At 49.9% G+C, this 18,508-nt stretch overlaps 1 protein-coding gene across 2 annotated transcripts in view; it reads right to left on the bottom strand.

Annotated features, from left to right (window-relative positions):
* DVL3 (dishevelled segment polarity protein 3) overlaps window positions 1–16,125 on the bottom strand; it is a 32,980-nt gene extending 16,855 nt beyond the window's left edge. For both annotated transcript variants that reach the window (XM_063407913.1, XM_063407914.1), the window contains exon 1: window positions 15,647–16,125. In XM_063407913.1, the coding sequence (XP_063263983.1) occupies window positions 15,647–16,110 (464 nt within the window). In that variant the 5' untranslated portion in view covers window positions 16,111–16,125. The remainder of the gene's footprint in view (window positions 1–15,646) is intronic.
* Between the last annotated feature and the right edge of the window lie 2,383 nt (window positions 16,126–18,508).

Genomic DNA, 18,508 nt, shown 5'->3' with positions numbered 1-18,508 from the left:
CAATAGAAGAAATCCAAGAGGCAAGGAAAAAAGCTTCCACAGGATTTGAACCCCAGATTTGGAGGCAGGCTTGGAGCTCAGCAGCAATTACTGCTTGTCTCTGGCAGTCCTTGCCAACTTGCCTATCCAAGGGCTTGCAGTGGGGAGGATACTCAGAAGAAATCACAGGTGTGGTGGCAAACACAAAAGCTGAATCAGAGGGGTCAGTACCAAGAAGGGAGGTAGGAGTGGGGACCTCTCAAGCATGTTGGACAGCTTGATGGTCAGGATACTGAGAAAGACTGAGATAACTGAGCAGTGACAATTTCACGCTAAAAAGATGCAAAGTTAGTAGAGCAGATGAAAAAAGTGTCTCCTCAATTATTAAGAAGAAAGACCTTTACAGAACAGCGATGTTCTTCCCAACAGTGCAAAGCCCAGAAATTCAATTATAAACAATCTTCTGTTACAACATTCCAGAGGCACACAATTAGGTTGGTCATTCCTGTAACCCTAACAGCTCCCATCTCCTACAGCTCACAAAAAAAGGAAGAAAAAAACCCCAATCAAACAAAAAACCATCAAGAGACACTTCTATCCAACAGCACAAGCTTCAGGGATTTACACACTAGAAATGTGATCTCATTTTCAAGACCTGTTGTACATTCCCATTAGGGCAGTGATGTCTTGCTTCCAAATGATTGTATAGATTAATAATGCTGCATAGCAAAAGGAAGCATCTTGATGTTTTACTACTACCCAAATATGAGCAGCTCCTGGCTGAGCAAAATCCTCATCTCTTCTGTGAAGGAGAGTTTCCGTGACGGTTGAATCGGCGACAAAGTATCTCTATAAGCAATGAGCAGGGGTAACACGTGGTTTATTGTGAAGGCCTTGCTTGTAGCTGCTGGGCACAGCTAAAGCAGGCCAGGAGAGCAGGAACAGCGAACCGAGCCGAGAGAGAGAGAGAGCCCTGAATCCCGTACATTAAATATCTTTCTAAATTGAAGAGTATGAGTTGGACCAACCAATCTAATACAAGATGACAACATATACAGCCCATAGAAATGTCCCACCACCCAAGGCAAGCAGAAGGGGATTGTTTAATCAAACGATCTGGCCCTCAGCTTAGCAGGAGTATATTGTTTAATCAAGGGGGCTGGCCCTCAGCTTAGCAGGTCGTTGTTCACAAGCTGATGGCCCTGCACCCCACACCCTAAATCTCAAAGCATGCTTTCATTTCTATCTCGCTTGTTGAACTCAGACTCCCAGAATCTAAACTGCTATATTTGCAAGGTCTTTCTACTTCATCCTTCCCAACACTTCTGTAAGGTAATGCTGAGGCCACAGGGATGAGCTCTGCAGCCATTTCACCAGAAGACAAAACCGGACAGGGCAATTCTCTACAAGTGTTGGAATTTCAGTTGGGAAATACATGCCTGTTGGACTAAGCCCAGACATGATATGTGTGTTTCCCATGGGGATACAATTCACTCAAGAGCTACAGGCCCAAGCAAAGAATACACATGGCAGTGATCACACGTCTGTCTGTGAGACCTCGGGCTTTGCAGGCAAACAAGACGCATCAAACAAGATTAGAGGATTTGAGCTGTCTCTGTAGGCCAAGGCACTCTTTGGCTCTCCCTCACTGTATTTTCACCTCCTGTGCAAAGAGGAGTACAAATTGCATGACACTGGGGTGAGAAGGGCTCTCTGACCATACACAGACTGTCACTCTCCCATTTAATTCCCCTTCCGAGCCCCTACACAGGGTGTTCCACACTGCTCCTCTATGTTGCAGCACAAGGTAAAAAGGGAAACACAGATTTGTAGATGGTTTCATTCTGTCAGATCTTCCTCCCCAGAGGAGCTGCTGTTTTCCTGTCTGTCCCTCCACCCCATGTGAACATGAACTCCTTTGCATCTCTCTGTTTACCTGGTGTGCTTTTCAAGAGTCAAGAAGCATCTGCTAGCAGCTGTCCTACTACCACAATAACACACCTCTGCATTTGTGTAGGAATGGCCACCCCTGCCCTCCTAACAAGTCTAGGGAGCATCAAAAGGACTCCTCAAAGGTCATTCCCTTTCAAGCTCCTACCTGCACTCCTCAGGAGTAGGCTCTTTTCAGAGAATGGTTTGGATTGGAAAGGACCTTAAAGATCATTTAGTCCCAATCCTCCTGCTATGGGCTTAGAGCCTCCCTCAACCACGTTCACTTCTGCTGCCCCACAGCCTCTTCATGCACCACCCTCAGCTTTCTGTGCTTTTCCCCTACGGTCAGTCAGGCAAGGGCCGAACAGACATCCAAGATGCCAACTGTTTTCCCTGAGAAGCCCTCATCAGCACATTTGCAATCACTCCACTGGACAAACACCAGGACAAGCAGAGGCCGAGGTCTAGGCGATGCTTGGCTCCAGCAGGACCTGTGCTCAGTCCTACAGGCATCACTGGGTGGGAGATGACAGAGATCAGACCTCCCGTTCACCTAGTCCAAAGACTGAAAAAGGAATGGCATTTAGGAAGGAGCCACCCAGGCTCAGAGGCCTGCCCAGGAGCAGCACTTATCAAAGCAAAGCTACAGACTGATTTCACGGTGAGCGCAGAGCCCTGGCAGCCCCTCCCGCCTTGATCCCAGAGTGACCATCTGGCTGCAGCCCTCCTCTGCAAACAAGCCCGACAGGCCTGGCCTCCACAGACGGCAGCAGGAAGCTGCACGGGGACTGCAGGAGGCACCTCCACGCTAATTAATCCCGCCCTGCCCAAGCGATGCTTCCAACCTCCGGAAGGACATTTACAGACATCATCAAAGGAAGCATTCTGCAGGCCCCCGAAGGTTCAGTGACACTTTCAGTCTCTTTGAATTGGAAATCAGGACAAACGGGAACTTCCAGCACAAGCGAAGTCAGGTTCTTCACCCTGCTAACTCAATTTCAGCTCCTCAAGAACTAAAAGCTTGCACAGCCCAACACAAAGATACAAGACAAATGCAGGGACTCACTGTGAGAAAAAAAGATTTGAGGTTAAACATCTGCAGAAATGACTTTCAGGGAATGGAGACAATTCCACAGATATAATAACAGGGCCCAAAAGCTGGGCTTGTATTCAGGGTGGGAGAGGAAACAGGCCCAGAGGCCCCAGCCGAGATGTGTATGAGACAGGGTAAAATCCTGATGTGGTTGCTGTGGTTCACACTGATGTTGTGAGACAGCAAGTGCACTGGAGGAAGGAGGTTTGGTCTGCTGTGACACTTAGCTTCATCTGGACATAGACAACAGGAAGAGCCCACAAGGCAGAGCTGCAAAACACCAGCTCCTGCTGACAGAGGGAAAGGGAGAGAGGTGAAAAAAGGGCAGAGGTAGACAAAGGGTTTATCTGGCTACTGCTGGCAACAAAAAGCAAAGGACACAACATCAGCTTATCAAGAAGCTTGTGAATGAGGTGTTTGGGCCCTGCAGGGAGCTCCTTGCAACTCCCCATGAGTGAGAAGTCACTCCCCTGTTTCTAGGCGGGCTAGAAGAGCAACAGCCTCCCCTGCAACGTCCAAGGACTTCACACTGGTTAAGACTGAGGAGCTGTAAAGGGCCCCAAGGGCTGCTGCAGGGACAGTGTGATGTTTGCTTATACACCATAACCAAGGGAGAAGGCCATGATGCCTGTGAAGGCTCTGCATGCACCATGAGGAATGCAAGACCAGGCCTTCCTTTTCTGGCCCTCAGCTGAGGGACACCAAGTCAGTCCTGCTTTTTCTAACAGCAAGCGAGGCTCCTGCCAAGAAAGCGCTGCTGCTGTGGAATGTGCTGGGCCAGCAGTACAGCTCATTCCTGGAAAAGCATCAACTCAGCGGGAGAGCAAGGAGAGGAGAAGAGGGGGAAATTGGGAAGAGGGGGAGGGTGGGAAACAAAGTCTGAAAGCTTGGACTTCTGCACCTGGGGAAGCACAGAGCAGCCTGCTCACCAGCACCTCCTCGTCACAGGCTGCCAGCACAGCAGCCCTGCCCAGCACCAGCTCTATGCTCTAGGAGCACCCTTCTGCCAGCCAGATATCTCCAGAGCAGATCTGGGACCACACAGACCAAGGCGGATGTCTGTGGGGAAGAGAAGCAAGGTTCATTTTCCCCCATCATGTTAATAATGAATTTAATTTAATAACAGATCTCCATGAGGAGATGATAAAGCAGCCTCCACATGTGTCCTGTCCTCAAGACACTGACCAGCTCACATTACTCTCTCCTTGCATAAACAATTTTGCAAGTCTCCCCAGGAAACTGGTTCATCCTCCTACCCGATGGGAAGGGGTCTTGAAGTATGACAGGCTGTAGATGGCTGCACCTACTCTACACATCCAGCTGAGCTGCCATCAGCAACAGCTCTGCTAAGTGGGTCTGTAAGACACACAGAGAACCCCCATAAAACCAACTGGCAATTAATAAAGCTCACAACACACTTTCACCACAAAACATTTGCCAAAGACAATGAAAAGGACTCACGTAAAGAAGAGCCTTTCAGTGGTACAACAGCTGCATGGTGGCAAAGACAGAACTCTGTCCCTGATCCCAAGCTATTGCAGTACTCTGACAAATGGGCAAACACTGATGCTACATCCCTCTGATCCTAAAATGCAGGAGGCAGAAGAGAGCATCAGGGGTCTGAACACTCATAAGAAACTTTTCTGACCATTGCCAGGCCAGGGACACTCATTCTTTTCCTTCCTCCTCTGCTTTTGACAGTGTCGTGCAGTGGATGGTACAAAAAATTCCCTGTATAAAAACCCAGCAAACAGAGCACATTTTAGTGACCTCTAACATACTTCATCAATTTCACTAACACCAGTCTTACTCACCAAACTCCATTCATAGGAGCCAAACCCCTGAATACAACAAGTAACCTACCAAGGTTTACCAGGCCAGCCAGGCTTGCCCTCCAGCCAACAACCCAACAAGCATGAAAATACTGCTCAACTGCTGGAAGAAATGGAGAAGAAAGGTGCTCCAGTCCTAACCAAAGCAGGCATGTGCTGGCACACACCTTACTCAACTAGAGGTCCAGAAAACAGATGAAAGCCATACAGTAGGACCCAATACATTAATGCAAATTAAAAGTCTTCACAGTTCCCATGTAGAGATTCAGTTCACATCCTACCAGGACTCACCTCTACAATAGGAATCATCTTCCTTTTCAACAAGAGGGTAAGCTTCCCCTCAGTTTAGAAGAGAACAGTGTTTTGGATCACTGTAGCATCAGGTCCAACTGCTTGTTTTCTTCGACACTGTGAACTCCTGGACCTGACCCTGTCACATACCATGCAAAACCTTCCACCTGCTGTCTCTGACAACTGCACCAGAGGCTGGATAATGCCACTGACCTCCAGAAACCACCATCACATGACATGAAATGTTCCTTTTGTGGAAGGTCTCAAAGCCACAAGTGCCAACTCCTAGGTCCTTCAAGGATGGAAGAGTGCAGTGGAAGGCCGCACAACCTGTCTACAAGTCTGTAAATACCCCATGAGTTTGGTAACTCTTTTGAACTGGTCATTCTACATAATAACTATTCCCAAAGGCAGTTCAGAAATACTCATCACCTGTTATTACTGCAATAGGGCCATTTCCTGTGTCTGTGCATCTGCTGGTAAGTTAAGTTACAAGACTACCCTGATTTTGAGCTTCCTAATTATCTGCAATACTGATATCAAATTCCCTTGAAGCTTGTCTCCTGTAGGTTACATGTAGAGTGACCACAAACACTTAGTGCCAGCACCACATGTTGATCAACCAGGAGCACAGCTGGACCCTACAGTCAGCATGGCCAGACTCAGTCCCCACCTCAAATCTACGAACCCTTCTCCATGGCACAGCTAAGTCAGACCCAGCTCCAACATCCTGCACACTGGCAGAGATGTTACACACCTCGTGTTAGTTTGGAACTGCCCCAAGGAAACCCAGAGCTCACCCTAAACTGATGTAGATGTTGACATCCTCAAAGTCCTCTGACAGTTCCAGGATGACTAGACAAGAAATAGTCTTAAAGAGTTTTCCCAAGTCTAACCTTTTGGCCCCAGCTAAAACAACACAGTTTAAAACCAGAAAAAAAAATCAACCTCACAGGACCCCCTTCAGGACCTAAAGGTACATTTACCAGCTCTAGGTATAAATCAGGTTTGCCATAAGGGATTCAGCTCCACAGCCAGAACCATGAAGACCCACCCTTCTAAGAGCCACAAAAAACCAGTAAGAAAACTCACATGAACACATTTCAATAGCAAGACTCCATGCACTGAGGCTCTATATGAATTTCCAGTACGGCACAGCCCCATTTGGGCCCATGGGCAAGTCTGTGTGAATGGCACTACCATACTGGTTGAGCTAGGCGGGGCTGAATGAACTGGGACAGCTGGTTAGCTGCATGCAAACACAAGTATGGAGTTTGCATATCCATCACAGCTTCTGGAAAAAGCTTCAGTTTGAGAAGCTGCTGCGCCCTGGAGCCAACCAGGCAACAGCCACTGGCACTGCAGCAGCTTTCTCCCTGCCCTGATGGCATCGGGCCACCAAGCCAAGGTTGTCACCCGCTGCTGACACTGCTCTGGCTGTCAACAACAGCAGCACAGCACAATGCACTGTACAGGGGACAACCTACTTGCTCACAGATCATGAGACACAAAAGGACCATGAGTAGGTGGTCAGAGTAATGCTGAAGGAAAGAGTTGAAGCTCAGGCAGGGGCAGGTTACTGTGCTAACACCAGCTTCCCTTCTATAATAATCCATGCAGAACCAAAGGTCCTGAAACACAGACCCCTCTGGCAGACTTCGGTGTTCCCAGAACCAGTCTGTAGCCACCAGCAAACACGGAAAGGTCCACAAACTCTGGTACACCCAGACTCCTAGCCTATCACAGAGACAGCTGCCAGCAATCAGAGGGGCCATGCAGCAAATAAATTCCTCTCCAAACCCTAGGGGCAGGTCAAAAACCAGCAGAGGAAAGACCTTCCCACACAGCAGCCAGTGACAGCTCTCCCAGAAACAGAGCTTTGTTCCAAGTCATGTGAGGAAGCTTTTCCTATTTCAGCTTCTGTCCTCAGCCAGGACCAGAAGGACAGACTCCCACCGCAGCAACTCAGTCAGTGCTCACACTGCATCCTTTTTTCCTCCAGCTCTAATATCCTAACAAAGACACAAGGACAAATACCCCAGTGAGGAGATAATAACCACAAAGGATTTAGTGGAGTAGGGTTCCCAAATGCTGCTTCTGCTGCCTTCCATAGCTAGCTGTGACTGGAAAAACAACGCCTCTGGCACGTCGCCTTTAATAAATAACTGATACAACAACCACAACAGTCCCAACTCTCCACTGTGATACAGAATTACACGGCACAGGAAGGTCAGCACCAGGCATCTCTGCCTGCAAAAGCCTCTGGAGAGTTCCAGCCCATTCCTGGATGGGTTTAATATTAGTGCTACAGTAGTAACAACACAGCAATGGAAACAAGTGAAACCAAGAGCTTTGGGGCTCAGGGAAACACTAATGCTTCAGCTCTGCAAGCTAATGCAGTCCTCAGAGACAGTGATATTCACAGCCCAAAAGCTCACACTCTCTCCTAAGGCCACCATGGCATTACACAGATAAGCACATGGACAAAGCAGACAAAGTCACAGAGATTAGACTAATTCCCCTATTTGTACTTTATTGAAACGCCTTCCAAAAAGCCTTTACAAAAGGATTTGGTCCAAAAATTTCCAACAGCAGCCACCAGCAGGATTAAGTTTTACTTAACTTGCCAGCTGCTGCCTAACAAGCCAGGACCAGTGGGACAAACAGTAACGTAGCCACGTGGTGCCACATCCCCCTTCTGGAAAACAACAATCCATCCAGCACAGGTCAGAAGGGCAGGCTCTGAATAACAAACAAGGGATGGAAAGAGGAGCAAATCAATAGGAAACACCAAAAACACACAGCCCCGACTGCTGCCTCATCAGATGTGCAGCACGATGCAAAGCCGGTGCAACGTGAAGGCAATTTCCTGCAGACTCAGTATCTGTTGTGTTCTGCAAGCCCAGCTCCTCTTCACGGGCTTTTTCACAGATCAAATATCTTAAACCACAACATTGTTCTATTTATTCGGATGCAGTCAAGGGTGGAGGAGTAGCAATTCATTACAGCAGGTAGCCTCAGCTCAGAACAGTTCAGCAACTGCCATGCAGACATGGAAGAGGCTTCCTACCCTTTTAAGTACACTGAGCTCAAAAAGGACTTCAGGAATTTCAACTATGCTCCCTACACCTCTACATATACCGCTTTCAAGTCTAGATGAAGGGCATGATGGCTACCCTGACAGAGGACTGAAGCCAAACCCATGTGTGCAGCAGAAAAACTGGAGGGGAAACTAGATTTTCTCTGCTTATTTTCACACACCCTTCTTTCCTGAGCATCTCCAAGTGCACAGTGATGGGTGGCTGCCTCCACCTTCAAGAGTTCACACCTGCTAGGAGACCAGGTGAAGAAATCACAATAGAAAGAGGCCAGGAGCATCATGGAGAAGAGGGACTTAGTGGAAGTTCAGCCCTGCAAGCACAATGACCACGGGCTCATGGACCTTCTACCCCCACCCTGCATCCCAGCGCCTTCCTTCTCAGAGTCTGTTATGAAATGCTGCCTTCCCCAGCGACATCCTGCTCTCACTGCAGCCATGTAGGAAGGAACATCACTGCTTACACTACCACCCAGAAGACCCAGTACCCACCCTACAGGTGAGCCAATGTCTGGGATTTGGGAACGGCAAAGTTCTAGACGAAATTCTAGAGCTCACTTTAGAAAAAAAGATATATCTCAGCAGGAACCAGAAAACTGAGCAGTGGGACCACCACTCTCATCCCATAACAACAAAAAACGTTCAGGTTGTGACCCAAATTATGGTGGTTTATGTGCCATTTTTTACAGCATTTTGCCTCGACCTCCAAGACTGAACCATGCTGGGGCACAGCTGTACCACAGTCAGGGCACACTGATTTACTCTGCAGCAGTTTCTGAGACATCAAGGTAGGTTTTTGCACTGTGCTGGAATTTGGAGGACTGGAGTCCTCCAGATGATTTCAGAACACTGAACTGCACCAAAACATCTGCATTCACATGGCTGAGTAAAGGTTTCTTGACCTTTCTTTTTTTTCCTCTTTTTTTTTCAGAAATGACAAAAGAGGCTTAAAATTAAGAAACATTCCCATCAAACACATAACTGAAAACAATGCCTTCCTAAGAAAAATGCTGGCTTCAATATAACACCATATTTTGGGAGAAAATACATTCAGTCAAAAAAAAAAAACCTGACCAGTTCTGGCTGCAAACTAATTCAATAGATGTTGTAAAGTTTCATTGTTTGCATAGGACACACAAGGCCTTAGGAAAATTGGTCTGCAGCCGGATTTGGCTAACTTGGCTTTCCGAACGCCACCCCTAGGCAAAGAAACCAGGCTGTGACTGCCATCCAATGTGGCCTTCAGAGCACAGCTCCAGCCACAGCAGAGAATTCTGGACACCTACAGAGTCAGGAACAGCTGGGTCTGAACAGCAGGGCACACAGGGCCAGGCACAGGCAATACAGTCCAGGGAATCAGGGAATACTGTCAGCTAACCATCTCCATCTTCACCTCAGCCCTGGCACTGCTGTAGCCCCCACCACCATCACCACAACACTTGGAAAGCAGCAGCAGCCAGAAGCAGTTCCAGTGTCCATGGGCCACCCCTAGCACGGGCAGCATTACAGGAACTCCCCACCACAAATGCAGACAGTGGTTAGCAGCACTCTGCCAAATCCTCAGCAGCTCAGGAGACAGGCACAGGCTGCAGTAACCTACAGCAAAATGTCTGAAGGAACTGCTGGTGGGCCCTTGCTAACCAGGGCAACTCATCTCACAGCAGGCATGGAAACACATCCTCTGGAGCACAACAGATGGGGTACTGCGGCCTCTCGTGTGTAAAGGGCTCCCCTCCACACAGAATGGACAGGGACTGACTAGAAACTGGAAAAAAGTGAAGGCCACCTTCCAGTAGGGCTAATGCTGTCACTTAGACCACCACAAGGGACACGAGCATACAAGGGAGCTTTGTAGGCCTTTTCACCCACAGACTTCTTGCCAACCTCTCCTAGCATGAAATTCATGCTGACATGGAAGCAGCCTCCACCAGGGGCATGGGACAGGCAAAGGCCTTCTGGAGACAGGAAAAGTTTCCAATTAAAAATAAATTTTATAAAGTTCCCAAAATCAAAATAAAACAACTCCCTCAATACATGCTACAAAGAGCTGGCAGGAAAAGCAGGGGCACCATGCCAGTGCTCACCACTGCTTAGAAACTGACACTGCTTATTAAGTTTAGGATCCCTTCCCCAGCTCCCAGCATTTCCAGCCAGAAGGACAGTCACCACTGGCATCAATTTCAAAAAGCCCCTGCAATAAAAATAAATCACTCAGCCTTTCAGAGAGCATCAACGCGTTTCCTCATGCACATGTGCAGAGATGAGGCCGCCAAATACCAATGGCATCTGACCCCTACACTGGGAATTCCAGCAGTGCCCGCTTTGTTCTGCCTCCAGAGTGTTGTCCTAATCACTGCTTTGTACCCGGCTTTGGAGAGCAGGTGATAATTAAGCAGGTCTGGCTAAGATACTGGGCCAGTGATTAGCTGGATACCAATTTTCACTTCACAGCTGAGACCAAGGAATCACCACAGCTATGAAACTAAAATTGGAATGGAGACCTGCAAGAGGGAGAAAGCAGCAGCAGCAGGAGGAGCACCATCCCACCACTGTAGCTCGGATCACTGGTGTTCTCCCAGCAATGCAGAACCAGGAGGATGGGGAGGGAGGAGTCGTCCCCTTACAGAAGAATGGGGCCTTTCCGCTCTCCAGTCTAGGACAGGGGAGGTGGCCAAGTGAAGATAAGTGAGATGATCACCAAAGTGATTTCTTCACAGGCAAAAGAAATTCAAACTTTCAGCCACTCCACAACTTATGGAAAGACAAGGCAGAACTTGAGACCAGGTGCTAAGGATTTACCTGGACACACAAATTGCACCCATTAAACTGCTCTGAAAAGTTTAGCCTAAACTTTAGCATGCCCCTGTGGGAACAAATTTTGCTCAATAGAAAACGAGCAGTATCAATAAGAAACAGAGAATGAATCAAAAGAAATCACATCTTAGTTCATATAAGAATATTCTCAGAGTTGTAGCAGATGAAAAGACAAATCTGTAGTTCATTTGAGGTAAACTGCACAATACCTGGTTGGTGAGAAGTCCACACTGCCCAGGTAAATTTCTCATGATGGACTTGGGTAGGAGACAACATTTTACACATGACTGAAGCCTGTGCCCCAGCAAACTACAAACTACAGATTATCAGCATGGTTGCTCCCTTCCCAGCTGCACAAGTACCCAGAAGAATCTACAGTCCTATTCTTGCAGCACCTCTACAGAACTGAGCTCTCTCATGCTAAGAGCCACACAAATGTTTGCCCAAGAAGCTCCCAGAGTCAAGTGGACAAGACAAGGCACAGCTGGAAATTCCATTTTATGGATTAAGAAAAAAAAAGAAATTAAAAAGCCTGCTCAAAATCTCATTAAAAACCTGGGGGAGGTCTGATGGAGAATATGGATCTCACAAGCAGTCACAGCACTGCACTGATCTAAGGTGCTCTCCTGCTGACCAGCACACAGCTCTTACCTGTGAAACACTGAATGAAAAGATTCAAGCTGCAGGAAGAAATCTTCCTTCTCTAATGAGTACAGTGTTAGCAGCCAGGGGTAGTTCCACTCTTCATGGTGTGACAAATCCACACAAAGCATCTCAGGTCCAAGAAGAGTCTACCACATCTGTGCACTGCCACACTCACACCACCCATCAGCTGACCTTCATGTGCCTCCACTTCTGGGATTAGCAAGACATAAAGCCAACATGGGCACAGATATCTGTACCCTGTTACATACCACTGTAGCCCACTGCATCAGGAAGAAAACCCTGCAGCCTTCCTGCTGCTCACAACTTCTCTCCCCAGGACAAAGGACATGACTTCTTCTCATTTCTCCTCCTTGCCACCCAGAAGTGACACCCACCACTCTGGGGTCTTCATTATTTGAAGCTGAGCACTAGCTCCTGCCATAGCCCAACAACTCCACAGCCACCCAGGGGAACCTCAGTTCACATTTCCAAGGAGATGTAAACACTGAAACTGCTCCATCACAACTCTGATTCTCAGAGCAAACAGATATTAACAAGATAAACAAAAGAATGAAAAATCCCACACACCAAGACTGAGGCTCTAATACTGCCTTGGGGATGGGGTGAGCTGAAGGGAATACCAGACTTGAGATCCACAGCCTGGAAAAAACAGAGAAAGAGCAAGAGAGATTCAGACCAGGCAACAGAGGTGAGAGGAAGAATTGAACATCCTGCTCCAGCTGGCTCTGGAAGGTGAGATGCCTCCGTTTTTAACAGACGAAAGGAAAAGTTTGCTTTATGCCACAGGGATCCTGCAGAAGGTCCAAAGTAGAACCATGGGACCTGCAGGCCTCCTCTTCATTGATCAGCTGCCCTAAGGCCATCTACTTCATCTGCCATTGAGGGGGCTTTAACCTGGGTCCTACTCCTGGACACTGCCCAGCTGACAGACAGCAGCCCAGCACAAACCAGGCAGAAGGCACCCTGAGGGAATCTCCTCAGGGAAGGAGCTGAGAGGAATACATGTGTGAGAGAGAAACGCTTTTCCCTGTCACACAACTTCTGAATGCCACCATTGTTAACCTCCTTCTAGTTCTCACTAATTGCCCGTGCATTTACAGTCAAGCAGCCACTGCCTCCTGCCCTTCTGTCTCTGATTCTCCCTGCAAGCCCATGGCTTGCTTTCTCATAGACATCAATTACCAGAGATCATGATTTTTTCAGCTGGACTTGATGATCTTAAAGGTCTTTTCAAACCAAAATGATTCTTTAATGCTATTTTGTGTGCTGCCTGGGGCTTCGGGGTTTCTCAGAGCAGCTGGACTGCTGGTTCCCACCATGTTTCAACCACCACCACATTCTTCAGCTCTCTGGAAAGCAGCTTTCCTGATGAAGCATCCATGGTGACATCACGAGAGACTCGCTCCCCCTGTCATACCCCAGGCCTTGTACATGCTGCTCCAACTGCACAACTCATTGCCCAGGACTTCTCCCAGGAACCAGCTGCCCACACATAGCCCCCGAACCCCTCAGCTGCACCTTCCCTTCCAGAGCTGTTTATGCTACCCAAACAAATTACCTGAACTGGTCACAACAAAAATCTCATCCCATGCATTTCTGACACAAATGATCTTGTGGGGTCTTCCTGAGTGACTTTCCCCTCCCTCTGCCATCACCCACTATAACTCCCTATGCTGCTTTATAGTTGACTTTTGTTAATCTACCATCTCTCTCCTCTTGTAGAACCTTAAAGAGATAGAAGAGGATGAAAAGGCACAGCACAAAACTTCACTGCCACCAGACCCCTCTTCCCAGTGCAAGACACTGCTATTTATTATTAAACTTTGTTTATAGTTGCGCACTCTCCCACCCACATGGCAATGTTTCATTCAAGACAAGTTTGAATTCACTTCAAGAACAACATTTCAAAGGATCCCAAAGCATTTGTTTACAAACAGCATGCATGGAGAATTCACTTCTCCCACCAATGAATATGGTCCCCTCCGAGACAGGGAGAGGCAGCTGTTTCATAGCACCCAACACTACTCAACAGCTGAGGCACAGGAAACGATCCACAGACAACTGATACTGCTGAGGAAATTTATGGAAAATGAGGGCTGGAGACTTCTATTTGCCAGGAGAGAACGGGGAAGCTTCTGAGGACTAAAGCTCTCCACTGGGTCAGGAGGAATTTAGGGAGGCAAAGCATCCCAGACTGTGGTCAAAGGAGCGACTCCAAATTTCAAGCCTCATCTGAAAGCTGGCACCTCCCAAACTAACGGGAACCTGGGCACGGGGATGATTTGGCTGAGGAGGGGAGAGCACCCCCTGCTGAGGCAGCCACACAAATCTCATCCAAACCCCAAACAGGCCCAGCCCTGTTCAACATGAGGTACAAGCCAAAATCACAGCCTAGAGAGGTACTTGGTGCAGTGGGAAGACTATAAAACTGAAAACACTTTGCAGCCCCATACACAAGACCTATTGTAAACACTAAATCTTCAGAGGAGGAAGGATCACACAACTCCTTCAAATACCCAAGTCCTAGGAATGGTAAAGGGTCACATGTTGTGAAACCAAGAGGGTCCCAGGATGGAAAAAGAGGTCCTCAAAAAGGCTAAAGGAAAGTCAGATGTAGGAAATCTGGACAAAACAGAGTGACGACAATAGGTGTTACAGGGAACTGGCTTCACATGGAACTTGCTCCCCAGAACAGTAACCAACTTTACACAGGTAGGAGACAGGAGGGGCTCCCCAGAAAATCGGTGAGTACAACATCCAAACAAGGGACAGAACACATCTCCTCACCTCCAAAGAGCCACCTGTGATGGGAGGAAGCAAAGGGCATCACAAAAGAAGTGATGGAAACACCAGTGAGGAAGAGAGCTGCCCTGCAGGAGATGGGATGTGAGGCAGGACTGCACCCCTCTTCAATAGGAGAGACTGAGTAAGGGACATCTGACTTTGAGGATGGGACATGTACATGGGTACAGTGGGTCTTGCACAAAGCCATTACTCAGAAATAGGCAGCATGTGGGGAGCTCTCACTTGTTCCCCATGGAGGCAGGGGAGGAGAAAGCTGGTCCTCTCTAGGTGTTCTTCCCAAAAATGAGATGTGGAGGACAAAGCTGCCAAAATGGATGTTCCTCCCCAAAATGGATGGTAGGAGAACAAAACTGTCCCCAAATCCGTTTCATGGAAAGGGCTGATGGAGGTGGCACTACCTCCACACCCTCTTGGAGGAAGGAGCAAGGGGCACTTTCCCCAGGCAGGCACAGTGGGAGATGTCCAGGCCCTTTTGGTGGGGAATGACAGTCCTGAGCAGGATACAACCTGGGGATGCCACCCTAGACACCCCAATGTGTGCTGCATGGGAGATACCACCTCAGGCAAGGTGTTGGTCAAACATCCTGAGTACGGTGACCCTCGGACGGGGATGATGGTCTCCTCCAAGGCGCCTCTGGCACCTAAAGCAGGGTATCACCAGCTCCCTCACTCAGGAGGCAGCATGGGGCAGCTTCCCCAGAGCTGGTGTGGGATCCGAGGATGCGGGGCTGTCCCCGGAGGCAGCGCCCAGGGACAACGAACCCCAGAGAATGTGCACGGGAGGGCATCACCACCAGCCTCCCACAGGTGAGGTCCTGGGGTGCACGGAGGGTGTGTCCCCCCAGGCAGAACCCAAGGGGGTCACCACCCCCATCCTCTCCAAGGAAAAGCAATGGGGATGGAGGATGGATCGGGGTTCCCCTCCCCGCGCCGGGCACGAGAGGGGCACCTCCCCACCCCGGGAGTCCCGGCCCCGCCGTCCCGGGGGCGCTCCCGGGGCCGAGGGGGCAGCCAGCCCCGGCCCCGGCCCCGTGAGGGGAGGGAGTTCCCCAGCCGCCCCCCCTGCTCCCCGGGGAGGCCCACGGGGCCCGGGCTCCACGCGCGGCCCCGGGGGACCGGGCCCGGGCCCGCGCTCACCCGAAGTCGTCGTCCATGGACTTGAAGTAGAACTTGTAGTTGGGGCGGTTGAGGAGCCCCTTGAAGTCGCCGAGGGTGACGCGCTCGGCCGGGATCGGCAGCTTCACCAGGTACGGCGTCTCCTGCTCGTCCAGGTGGTAAATGATCTTCGTCTCGGCCGCCGCCATGGCGCCCCTGCCCGGCCGCCAGGCCCCCGCCTCAGCCTCCGCCGCCTCCTCCGCCCCGGCCCGGACCCCCAGACCCGGCCTGGCCCCCGCCCGCGCCCCGGCCCGGCTGCGGCCTCCGCACGCCCGGTCCCCCCGCGCCCCTTGTTCTCCGGGTCCCAGCGCCGCCCGGCTGCACGGCGCAAGCTCGGCCTCGGCCGGCCCCGCCCCGCCCGCCGTCCCGGCCCCGCCGGAACCGGAACCGGCGCCCCGCGGGGCCGCGGCGCGGAGCGGGATCGACCCCGCACCGGGGCCCGCCATGGGCCGGGACCGGGCTCAGCGGGCAGCCCGGGAGCTTGGACACATATCCCGCCACGATGCTGGCCCGCACCGTGCCCCCGAGCCAGATCCCGCATGGCTAGGAGAGCCCCCCTCGCTGGAACTGCCCCACACACCCCCATCCACCCCCGCCGCTGCTGTGCCCCATGTGGGTGCGTGGCCCCTGGCACTGCACACCTCCAGCCCCATCGCTCGTGGGTGCGTTGGGATTTATACTTTACATCCACATCCTCCCTTCCACAGCCTGGTACTCCCCATGAACCCACATTCCTCGTGCCAGCTGGGAATATACCCAGGCTCCCCACCCCCATTCAGCCTTCACACTGCCTTTACACCCTCTGATGCTGCTTCACAGGGTCATTCCTGTGTCCCACCACCTCTGCTTCTGTCCACACCCCAAGCCTCGTCTTCTATCCCTGCAGCCCTGGTCTTTTATCACACACCTCCCAGCCTTCCCCATGCTCCTCATAGAGCTATGTGCCCCATCAGTACAGCTTACAAAACATGAGGCATATCCATCTCTACCCTGTCCTTCCATGCACAGACTCCTTTGAGCTCCCTGTACCGTGTCTCAGAAGGCCACCACACCCAGGAACTACCACCCACCCCAGCTCCTCTACAGCTGAGGCTTCCCTCTGAACCCCTTGTCACCATCCAACAATTAACCCCAGTACTCAGACCTTTTCCTCACCAAGGAAACTCCTTGCTCTTCATGAGCATCTTCTGTTGCTCATGGCTTCTTTAACTGGGCACCCTTTGGCTGTGTGGTTTTTTCCCATCCTCTATCTCCCTGGACCCAGCACATTCTTACCTATAGTCATCAGCACTGTGACCCCAGCCCCCAGGACTTGCCTCCCTTCCACAGCAGTCTCGGGCTGTCTGGTTTCCCCTCTGCACACCTTGCCAGCATGCAGCAGGCACCAAGGAACCATCTCCATCAGCAGTTTCCTGGAGTTGTGGCTGAGAGCAAAGCTGGGGTGGATGGAGTTTGGGAACACCCACCAACAGGAAGGGCAAGAACTGCCTTGCACTGTCCTGGATTAGAAGGAACAAATGCAGAGGAAACACCACAGCATGGGCCTGCACAGGGCATGACACTAGATCAGCCTTCAGACTAGACTCCCCAGCCCTAGGAAAAGGAGCCAGAGAGATCCTACAGGGAACAGGGCCAAGTTCCTCAGGCGGGCAGGCAGGCTGAGCTAAATAAGCCTCCTAATGCATTAAAGAGTCCTGCAGGCATTGCTAGTAATTACCTGGGCAGCACTGCTAGACTGGGGGAAGAACCCAACATTAAACTGAAAAAAAAAAAAGAATAAAAAGTTCATGGAAAGTCCTCAGGTAAGCAGAAGCTGTAAGAGATCTGAGACTCTCCCATGTTTCCACATCAACTCTTGGAAGATTGTCATTTCCTTGTGCTCAGAGCTCTGTGGTAAAAGCTGATGTACCTGAAATGAAGAATGCAGGTCAGGAATGGAAAAATTTAGTTTAAGTTGCTTTTTCCTGTGTCAACTCTGACAGAGCTAATCTTAAAGTCTTTTTGCAACACTTCCCTGCCCCAAAAGCAGCAGCACACGTGAAAGAATCCCAGTCTGCCCCGGCAGGGCCACTGTCTCACACACCTCCCAGCACAGCTGTGGATGCACCTTGGAGCCTGTACTGTACACACGAGACACCTTTGTTACCAAAAGGGCAATTCAGTAATGCTGAGCTCCCAAGGGTGCACATGCAGCTCAGGGGAGGGGTGCCACATCCCCCAGGGTGGTAGTAGATGAAATCTCATTGCTACAACTGCCTTTTCTTTTAAAACACGCCAAGTGACTGAATGGAGTCAATGATGGATCGGTTTCACTGCTCACAGAGGCCTTGTGCTGTGTGACTCACTGAATGGAAGCTAAGAACACAGTGCCAAAGAAATTAGCAGGACAGGATTGTGTTGTGCACTCCAAGGTCCACAACGAAGAGTTTCTGAACTGCCTGTTGGCTTATTTTTGTAATTATTGCAACTCAAAATTTGCAGCATTGATAACATTGCTTCTCTTTACAGAGTACACAGGCTTCAGAGATATTTTAGTGCATCTTGGAACAGCCCAAAGCAGAGGTGGATATACCTGAGTTCCATCACTTACACCTTTAAGCAATACCAAACTATTATCTTCTTTTAAAAGGGTTACTGTTGTTAACTGAAGTTATGGGTTTGATACAGGAACACCAGGTTCCATCCATCCATCCATCCATCCATCCCTGTCAGATGCAAAGTCAGACAAGTTGATTATTATAGCCTTAGGAAAATAAAATAAAATTCTGCTTAAATTGCTCAGAGATGGGTAGCAATGATTCCACATTCAAGATTGCTCTCAAAGGCATTTCTAGTCTTCCAACC

The sequence above is a fragment of the Prinia subflava genome, chromosome 11 (genome assembly GCF_021018805.1).
Source record: "Prinia subflava isolate CZ2003 ecotype Zambia chromosome 11, Cam_Psub_1.2, whole genome shotgun sequence".
Taxonomy (NCBI): Eukaryota; Metazoa; Chordata; class Aves; order Passeriformes; family Cisticolidae; genus Prinia; species Prinia subflava.
Note: the sequence above shows the minus strand (reverse complement) of the source record. Positions and strands in the feature narration are given on the sequence as shown.